General features: G+C 37.6%; 1 protein-coding gene across 1 annotated transcript; it reads left to right on the top strand.

The window, feature by feature from the left end:
- The first annotated feature begins 348 nt into the window (after window positions 1-348).
- LOC139139735 (proline-rich transmembrane protein 1-like) lies at window positions 349-8653 on the top strand. The gene is made up of 4 exons (XM_070708600.1): window positions 349-528; window positions 6440-6621; window positions 6971-7108; window positions 7808-8653. Exons 1-4 carry the CDS (start codon window positions 510-512, stop codon window positions 7979-7981), a joined length of 513 nt encoding a protein of 170 aa, XP_070564701.1. The 5' UTR covers window positions 349-509; the 3' UTR covers window positions 7982-8653.
- Window positions 8654-10571: the final 1918 nt, after the last annotated feature.

The following is a 10571-nucleotide window of genomic DNA, read 5'->3' as shown; positions in this document are numbered from 1 at the left end:
TGAAAAGATCGATTTTTACTCTCAGGGGGAAGTATATGCGGCACTGAACGATTCCCACCAACCGGTGTCTTGCTGTACGTCACATGACATCGCAACTGACAATCGTCAACAATATGCTAAGTAAAAGATTTTGTGTGATAAAGAAAAGTGTATTGTGTGAGAAAGACAACAATGCGTTGTGTAAAATGCCATTGACCACTAGTTTACCTGGGATACCATTGGTATAGAGGGAGAACAGACGATGGAAGTATTCAGTGGGTGTGTACTTGAAATATGCAGCAAATAAATACCCACAATACCTAGCCCTTGTTCATAGGGTTATGTCAATAAGATGTTGCTAGGGAACATAAAACGAAAACAGTGAGAGCGATACAGGTGGGTCCTTCACCAACGGGCAGTCATCATTTGAACTGCTGCCTACCTTGTCCGATTTGAACTGCTGCCTACTCTTGCCGTAAATTTGTATCGTCAATATTTCAAGAGTCTCTCACATCTACTTTCACTGCAAAATGGCTGACGACAAGACAAGTGAGTATCTCAAATCCATATTTGAAAAATAACCGGTTTTTCCGTCGTTAACGCAGACAAGAGGTAACGATGCATTGAGATCGAAAGTCAGAATAGAAAATTCACGGACAAATTGGTCGCTTTTCTAATTATTCGCTCGACTTATTTCACGCGTGCCACTCACTATACTATCGCATTTCAAATTTCCCACAGACCTTCGTGCTCCGTGACCTGGATCTCCAATATGCTTACTTTAAGGAATGCACAACATTAATTGCGACTCTCTTCAGAGAAGTGCATGGGTTTGATCATAATATATATTTAAAATTGGAATTCGAAATGCCCGTGTTTCAATCATGAGAACAATCGGGGGTGCTGCTTTCCTTAGCCCTGCGTACCGTGATGTGTGTTCCCGGCGTTATACGGCCTCCCAACAAGGCTGTATATAACGCCAGGAACACACAGAGACGTCTTCTGTACGTTGAATTTGAGAGCGAGAAAGGATGGTTGTCATGGTATTGTGTTCGTCTGTGAATGCAAACTATCCTATACAGTCAACCAAGATCAATATCACTAGGTAATATATTGGTATTTAAATACAAGCGATCATTTCTTTTATTCAAAGTGACTCACTGCTCTCTCCGACACATAAATGTGCAATGTGAAATAAAATATATATTGCGTTCATTGCCTGCCAAAATTCGCCTTTGCAATACTGTAGTGCCGGAATGATATGATTCAATCACAAAATGAACTACTCTTTTCTTCAGGGCCTAGTCTATAAAATGGAACAATTTAGTCTCACACGGTCACGTGAAAAGACACAGTGTTGCCTCCTAACCTTGACATTTGGCGATTGCAATAACTATAGAGATGGCATAATTATGGCGCATTGTATTTGAAATATTACAATTGTCACAATCTACCTTTAAACCTTGCGTGACGTCGTTCAATAACTCACTCAACTTTATAATTTTTTAACAAATACTCTCGCCTCTTTTGAATTGCAGGCCACTTTATTTTTATGATCTTTCGAAGTGTTAAACATTACAATGGTCCCTCCACTGAAGTGATTTACTTTCCAAGTCTCTGCAATCAAAGACTTAATACACTCATAATTGAACTTTGGTCCATGCCACTGCAGAATCAAATTTGAAAATCGTTCTAAATTCTTAATAATAAGTACAAAAACGCAATATCTAAATGAAAACTAACCCCGAAAATTGAAATTCACCGATTTCAGGAAATATTAGAATTTTATTTGGCCGTCATTAGCCACGGACCCACTTTGCCCATGTAGAACCACTGTACCTGCAAAGTCAATGAAGGACCAAGTTTACATGTAACTCCATTTTCTACCACCTGTTTACCATTACAAAAAACCTCAAATGATCCCAATAACAAACCAGGTTCTACGACTTTCAAAAAGGACATTGAAATGAAAGCTTCGTTTATCCCGTGTAATGAAAGACGTCAAACAAACGACGTATGACTGAATGGCGTTTTGCTAAGCAACGTGGAAACATTGTGCCACACCTAGAAAATATTGAGGTTAATCCACCTCTAGTCATGACTTAAACCTGCTTGTATTCGTATTGCTTCACTATGAAAAATACTTGTCAAATGGGTAATCCTGAATCATGGCACGCCTTACACTCTGAAGTCTAGTAGATCTCTCTGTGTCTGATTGGTGACGTTGTAATATTGACTGTTGCCCTGGCGATTAGACCATTAATCAAGCTCATTAATGTGTATTTATCGCAGATTCGTGTCACTTGTCAGTTTTTTTTCAAACAATAATAGACGATACCGCGATAAGGTAGAATGCGTCCCCAGGACAGATATTCTGACAAACAATTTGTCACAATGCTGTTCAGGTCCGTAGCCTGACGCATTTGGAAGCCTGTAGAGGAATGGATATTTTATTTTATCAAACCTTATTTAATGAGGGTAGCCTGGTAAGCTTCAGTAAAGATGCTTATCTTCCCCAGGGCCCTCAGATGAACATACAAACTGATACAAAGCAGAACTACATGAAACATGACAATCAAAACATGCACAATACAATGCACACAAATAAAAGGTGAACCAGCACACAAGAGACAAATGAATGCACACACTAAACGATAAAAACGATTCGACAAGAAAACTAAAATTCAAAACACAAAAATTATTCCCAATAAAGCTTTCAGTAAAGAAGTTTTGAAACTACTCAATGAGTCACTAGATCTCATATTTAAATCAACATTGGGTATATAAGATATATAAGATATTTTATCATCTTACATAAAGTTTTCAACTTTTCCCCGATAAGGCAACACAGTACGAAGCGGAAAACGAAACCGTTTATAACGGCACCCTAGCTTAAGGTTCATACCAGTTGTACAACGACAAGCCTTGGGGTACACTAACAATTTTTTAACATTTGGCTAGTTAAAACAAAAAACATTCCTGACATGATAGATTTTTCCGTTTTTGAACCGTGTCATCGTGTTTCATAACATTCAGTCGTCACGAAGTTCACTCCGGCAGACATGTAACCGATTTCATTCCCGGGCGTTCGTCTCATTCCTCCTAATTAAAAACTCTTAACAAAAACAACAAACGTACAATAGGGCGTTTGAAATGAGAACTGATACTAAGGTCGACAGTTCCTTCGCCGATCGGTTTATCGGCATTGTAGTCATAGCAACAATGTACTTGGCACAGAATATTGATTACCAAATCGTTCGCTTCTCAGAAACTGTTAACAAAGACTATACACGTGAACAGTAAACAAAAGTGATTGTAACAATGGTTGCTCGCTCCCCAACTCCCATCCCCACTCCACGTCCGATAATTTTGAGCATATTTCATTATCTTTCACAAGCCACCTCTGGTTAAAGAGAGCCCACTGCGTTTGCGTTTTAAAGGAAAGATAGATTGCATATATTAATTTAGGGCAAATTAGGGTATTCATCTTATGAAGGCGACTTTCATGAACATCTATCTCTGCAACTGAGTTTAGTAGCCTAATTTGACTTGATTGGTCCATTTCACTGTTGTGACTTGATTGGTCAATTTCACTGTTATGACTTGATTGGTCGATTTCACTGTTGTGACTTGATTGGTCCATTTCACTGTTGTGACTTGATTGGTCCATTTCATTGTTGTGACTTGATTGGTCGATTTCACTGTTGTGACTTGATTGGTCCATTTCACTGTTGTGACTTGATTGGTCTATTTCAGTGTTGTGACTTGATTGGTCGATTTCACTGTTGTGACTTGATTGGTCAATTTCACGGTTGTGACTTGATTGGTCCATTTCACGGTTGTGACTTGATTGGTCCATTTCACGGTTGTGACTTGATTGGTCCATTTCACTGTTGTGACTTGATTGGTCCATTTCACTGTTGTGACTTGATTGGTCCATTTCACTGTTGTGACTTGATTGGTCCATTCACTGTTGTGACTCACAGGCGCTCCTTAGTTGGGTAGTCTGCTAAGTAGATCGATTTTCGGATCGATCTATTGATCCCGTAGTCGATATGCCCGCCACTGCAACCTAAATATTTAGGTTGCAGTGGCGGGCATATCGACTACGGGATCAATAGATCGATCCCAAAATCGATCCACTTAGCAGACTACCCAACTAAGGAGCGCCTGTGTTGTGACTTGATTGGTCCATTTCACTGTTGTGACTTGATTGGTCCATTTCACTGTTGTGACTTGATTGGTCCATTTCACTGTTGTGACTTGATTGGTCCATTTCACGGTTTTGACTTGATTATCAAGGCGTATTCAGATGTGAGCTTTGCTCTTAATTTTCATTGATGATTTAATAAATTATATAGCTTTTTCTAGGTATCGAAATAAATCTGGCTGAAAGGTCTCACATATTTCATTCGGTGTGAGCCACTCTTTTTCAATGTTGATATATTTGACCTTTTTAAAACTCCAATGGTTGGTCAACCCGAATGATTCAAGTTTAAAGATCCATTAGCTGTATTTCTCGTACTACCTCCAAACACGTATAGAAATGCTAATAACCGGTATTCAACTTGTACATACAGCTTGCATGTGTTTAATGTCTTATATATGGTGGCCTAAAGCAGCCGCCGATTTATTAAAGAAACACCTTAAACAAAATCAAAAGCGATTGTAAACAAGGCAAAATAAATTTGAAAAAGAAAAAAAGACATTTTTCTGAAAAGATTGGAAAGAAAACCTCGTTTTTCATTTAAGGAAAAAATCAGGAAGATTTTATTTGAAACATAATTTTTCTCAATATAAGAAACAAAACGAAAAAATTCAATGAAAATTCAAAGTGAAAAAAAACTTAAAATAAAAGTAAAATAAAAGTAAATTACAAGTAGAATGAAAACGAAGCGAAATGCATTTTACATTGTAATTATAGCGGACAGTTGCCACTGTGCCACGGTATACCAGCATGCTTTTCGGTTCCCAACAGTTACACGAAGTCGAATGGCAGCCCTCGGCCGCTGTGTCATAAGGGTGAAAGAATCAAAATTTGGTGATGGCCGAAAGCTGCAACAGTTACCAACATACCTTTCGGTTCCCAAAGATTCGCACGCAGTCGAATGGCAGCCACACTATGTCGGAAGGGAAAAAAGCGGGGGGGGGGGGGGGGGGGGAATCAGCATTTGGCGATGTCCGAGGGCTTCCATGGTATACCAGCATGCGATATGTTCGTCATGGGTATTGGTTTGCCGATAGATCCATAAGTGGTATGTGAAGAACTTTGTAGGTGTATCAAATGTAAAGCAACCATTCTGGCATAACTTTGAACTAACACCTTGGCGGAGGACGGTTTGCTTACGCGGTGAAGACGCCAATTGATACAAATACCAGCAGGGCATAACAGTGAAATTTAGATGTCGTGGTAGGCATGGAAAAAGACCTCGAGATAAGCACGAGGTTCCGTTACGTGTTTTTTCGGATAGGACTACTTTGATATTTTGACAGTTAAAATGCATTGCATTTCGTTTTCATTATACTTTTATATTTGTTTTCATTTTATTTTTATTCTAATGTTACTCCAACCTTATTTTTATTTTACTTTTGATCATTTTTTTTGTGTTTCCTATATTGAGAAAAATTGTGTTTCAAATAAAATGTTCCTGTTTTTTCCGAAAGATTGTTTTCTTTTGGTTCCAATTTTTGTTTATATTTTCTTTTACGTTTCAGAAAGTCAAGCCTTTTTCTTTTTCAAATTTATTTTCTTTTGTTTGCAATCGTTACTTTTGTTTTTTGTTTCACATATCTCGTTATTGATAATAGAATTTTTTGTAAACATTCACTTCTTGAATTAATTTTTAAACATAAAACAAAACATATTTATAATTTTTTACGGATTTTAATATGCGGCAGCTCTAGGCCACCATACTACTGTTATGATTGACACCTGAATTCAAGTGTTGACTATAATTCATTGCATTGAATTCATTGCATGTAGACACTGCGTTGTGCTGGAAGGCAAAAATACATGTTGTATTTCATTCAACATACCTAAGGAATTTTAATAGAAAATGTTTTGTTCTATCGAACAAAATTATGAAAATATTGTCATAAGTTGCAGCTTTTGTCTCCTGTTATTTTTTCCAAATCTCTGTTGTTGTTTTATAAAACAACTTGGGCCGAATGAAATATGAGACGTCAAATTAAAGCGATACAAGTGTGTAACTGTCAGGTAAATTTCGGTCCCTGACTACACGGGGGCGTTTTTCAGTAATTAATGAAGTAGAGTCACAGCGTTTGAACTATTTTGATGATGGTGGAGCACAGTAGATGGGTTCTACTTTAAATTGCAGTAATGGAAATAATTATGGCATCTAGAAATGTCACGAAATCTTCCAGCAAACTGCCGCCTCTCCTTCCGGAGTTCCTTTTCACGAAAATCAATATATAACTGTCCTCTTTCGCTTGGTTTCAGATTTACCCGGACAGCCCGAACAGCCAGCCACTTATGGTCAGCAAGCACAGTATGGTCAGCAACCACAGTATGGTCAGCCCGCACAATATGGTCAGCCAGCACAGTATGGTCAGCCCGCACCCTATGGCCAGCCCGCACCTTATGGCCAGCCCGCACAGTATGGACAGACCAGCACAACTGTCGTATGTAACGCTTGGACTTCCCTATCTTGTATAAACATAATGTATACCTACAAGAAATCAGAGCAAAGTTGAAAGAATGAATAAAGAGAAGAAAGAGACAGCCGTAGTACAGTGTTTGTTCACTTAAAACGAAAGAAAACAAATAGTATATGTCGCCGTTTCATATGAATTTCGAATTCTGACAGTGAATCATTCCACAATTAAAGTCAGTATTGGAGATGAGAAGCACGTTTATTAACGTGTAGTGAGAAACGTCAAAATGGAAAAGCATTCATCACCTTTTGTTTCCGTCTGAACGACACATTTTGTTTCCTTACATCATTTTGCAAATTGTCAATTTATCCAACAGGTAGCAGCACCACAGCCAATGATGATGACAACGACAGTTGTAAAATCAGCTCCTTCAAACTATCTAGTTATGGCCATATTTTCCATGCTCTGTTGTTTCTTGCCAACCGGCATTGTAGCTGTCATTTTTGCTGCTCAGGTAAAGTCTAAGATAATCAGTTTGTCATTACTTTTCTTGTAATAAGTGGTGAGAGAAACTATCTCTCAGTTATAAACATATGGTGTACCGTACTGTTAGCGAAATATGACATGCAGTGTATTGATGAGTTATCTTGAAACAATCGTGTAACAACAGCTGCAGAAAAAGAATATAATTTGTAGATCCACGCCAGCGTCTTAATACTTCTATCGATGTTTTATCCTGTTGGATAAACACTTTGTCTTTACTGGATGGACTTCTGTAGCAGCAAGGTTTTCATTTCTCACCAAACCATTTTGAAACATCGACTAGTCACCTTGTCAACACAGTGTCTATAGTGTAGAATGCACTGTTATTGATTACGCTTGAATTCTAGTCCGGATCAGAATTCACTTGTCAACAATAAAAATGCAGTTTACACATGTACAGGCTGAGTTCACAAACTAAATACCGTGTATATCAACCTACTTTGGAGAGTAGAACAAGAAAATGTGGCTGAAAATGATGAAAAACATCATCAAAAGCATAGACGGTAGTTTCTCTACTGTCTATGTCAAAAGATACAGCTCGGCCCATTAGGAACTTATATATTGCCTTCCCTTGATCAGGGTAAAGTTGTATTCTGCATCCAGCTATGCTTCAAATGTAACAACTGCAGTCTATACAATAGAAGTATTTGGTTTTTGGTTTTAATTTTAGGTTGATGGTGCGTGGCAGAGCGGCGACGAAGACAAGGCTCGTAGGTACTCCGAGAATGCCAAGTGTTGGAGTATAGCCAGTATCGTAATTGGCATTGTTGCCGATGTTCTGGTCGTTGTTATAGTGGTTGTCTATTTTGTGGTAATTGTCAGCAGCATCACACCTGGTTTCTAACTTGTTAACGATCATAAAACAGTCAACATTTACTGTCAAAATCCTTCCATAGACTGGCATCGGTATTCGTATTGGTGCATACACATCATCCATGCACGCAGATATGCCATGTCTATTCCACTCTTGGACCTGTGAATATACGCCACTTATAATTGAATATTTGACATTTATCTCAAGCATTATTACAGAGAATTGTCAAGAGTTTCTGATAAGCACCGTTCTTGACAGCATTTCGTCATTACAGACTGATTATATTAAAATGAATAAGGGGTTTTACCAGAAGCAATAAACTATAATTATAATCTAGATTTCCTATGTAAAGCTGTTCCAATGTCCAGCTGATCCAATGTCTCGTATTCCAGTCTATGCATGTACTACTATTACTACCATTGATATACACATAGCACATTGTATTTTTTTACCAGAATATTTGGGAAAATTCTATTCTTGATGACGATCATTAACTTGCTTTGAAAATATCACTTTCACTTCGTTTTTCAAGGTAATCTAGACTGTCTTTCTAACCTTGTTTAAAAAAGGTTCTAAAGAGTAGGCCTGCGTGAATTCATCTTCCAGTTTGGAGTACAGATAATAATCTTAACATAAGTTCTGTATAGTTTTGTACATATTACACTAGAGAATGTAAATAAATATCCTTTGTTGTTAAAGTAATGCTGTATAATTCTGTTTTGATCGATTTCGTAAGTATTATGATTTTCCAAAGGAACGTTGACTTGTGCATGGAGAGAAGAGATTTCTCCCCTTCTAAAACATTGTGCTCCATTTGTGATGTACTGGTATCCGTACGAGAAGATCTTCAGTCGCATGTTTTCTTAGTTTGAAAAACCTTGAACAATCCATGTATCAAATGGTATGGTATTTGTACGTCCGTTTCAAACTCGAAACTATCTTCAGGTAACACTTTGAGTTAGAGCCATAAAACTACTAATTGGTCGGTGATAGGACTCACTCGCATCCTTTTGAACTCAATTACATTTATTTATTGATTTGTTCGTTAAAATATCTTAAAGGCCCATGAGAGAGCACATGACAATTACTAGTAAAAAGCTCGGATATGGCACAACGCGGGCAATGCAAACTTTTAGTCTAGAGTATTTAGAGTAGTGGACACACATGGGTGCTTGCTCCTCATGGCAAGGGCGGAGACTGCTTTATTTTACATGTTGGATTTTATTAGAACCTTTTAAAAGTATTGATTGTACTTGTAAACAAACAAGCAGCATTCTTTATCGACAAACATGAACACAAATATAACTCTTTATCGGTTCTTTTTAGTATATGGAAATAATATACGTACCAGATAAACAAACACGCATGAAAACAAAAACAAAGTAGGTGCCAGAGTTCCCTGTGATTGAACTAGTAAACATCAATGCTATTTATTCTAGGCTCGGGTCTGCAATAGCAGAATTGTAGAATACCTCACAGGGGCTTCCCTATCCATGAAGCTGCGCATCATATAAATACAATAGCTGGACGTTTTCACTATTTGACATCACGATAACAGTAGGTCAACAGCAATAATGGATTTTGCTAAAACCATAAAAGGCTACTTCTTAAGAACCGCAAGGCCATTCAACTCGAAACTCAACATGTGCCATGCTAGTCCAGGGTCTCGATTTTTGGCTTTCGTATGGACATAGTATGGAGGAAGGCCAAAAGACGGAGTCGACATACTTGACAAGACTTATGGCTGGTCTGACAAAGAGAGCTGATAGTTGGAGTCAGGCTAAAGTGAAGGACATTTAAGGACTGTGAGGAACCATATATCTGAATACAGAAAAGATGAGACCGGTATTTTCAGTGCAGAATTGAGTGAAGGACAACTTTACACAATCTCTTCTGAATATACCACGCCATATCCACTTGGCGGTATATATCCTGTACTTGAAGCCCTCGCTACATGAAAAGAGCACACATGTCCTTTATTTAAACTTTACAGGGGTTAAAATTTGAGACAGTATGAGGTCACGGTCTGGCGAAAATCCACATCGGTCTGGTATTATGAACTAAAATTTTTCACTACACCACGGTCCAGTGCCAGAACACTTTGTTATTACCTTTTCCTGCACTCTATTTCAGTCTCAAACTGCAATCCGATACAAAATTTGTCATAAACTCAACCATTACTGAAACTCCTGCTTGCTGTGTACGTAACACTAATAGCCTCAAAATGTTTACATGTACTTCCGCAGAGAAGCCAGGGAAAAAACAAACAAACAAGCATACATACAAACATACAAATAAATAAATAAGCCAAACAAACAAACAAACAAACAAACATACAAACAAACACGCAAATACATTAATACATAATAAACAAACATACAGCAAGCAAACATAAACAAATAAATAGATAATCAAACAGACGATATAATTGAACGTTGATTAATATCAAACATATATATATATATATATATATATATATATATATATATGTATATGTAATGTGTGTGTGTGATAAAAGACAGTGGCATATTGAAAAAATATTGAAATGATTGACTGAACAGCTCATGCAGCAATCAACATGCGACGGCAGTACCACTACTCTCTGTGGATGAATCGAAAT

This window comes from Ptychodera flava, chromosome 9, assembly GCF_041260155.1.
Source record: "Ptychodera flava strain L36383 chromosome 9, AS_Pfla_20210202, whole genome shotgun sequence".
Lineage (NCBI taxonomy): Eukaryota > Metazoa > Hemichordata > Enteropneusta > Ptychoderidae > Ptychodera > Ptychodera flava.
The sequence above is the reverse complement of the archived record's forward strand: the minus strand, read 5'-3'. Positions and strand labels throughout refer to the sequence as shown.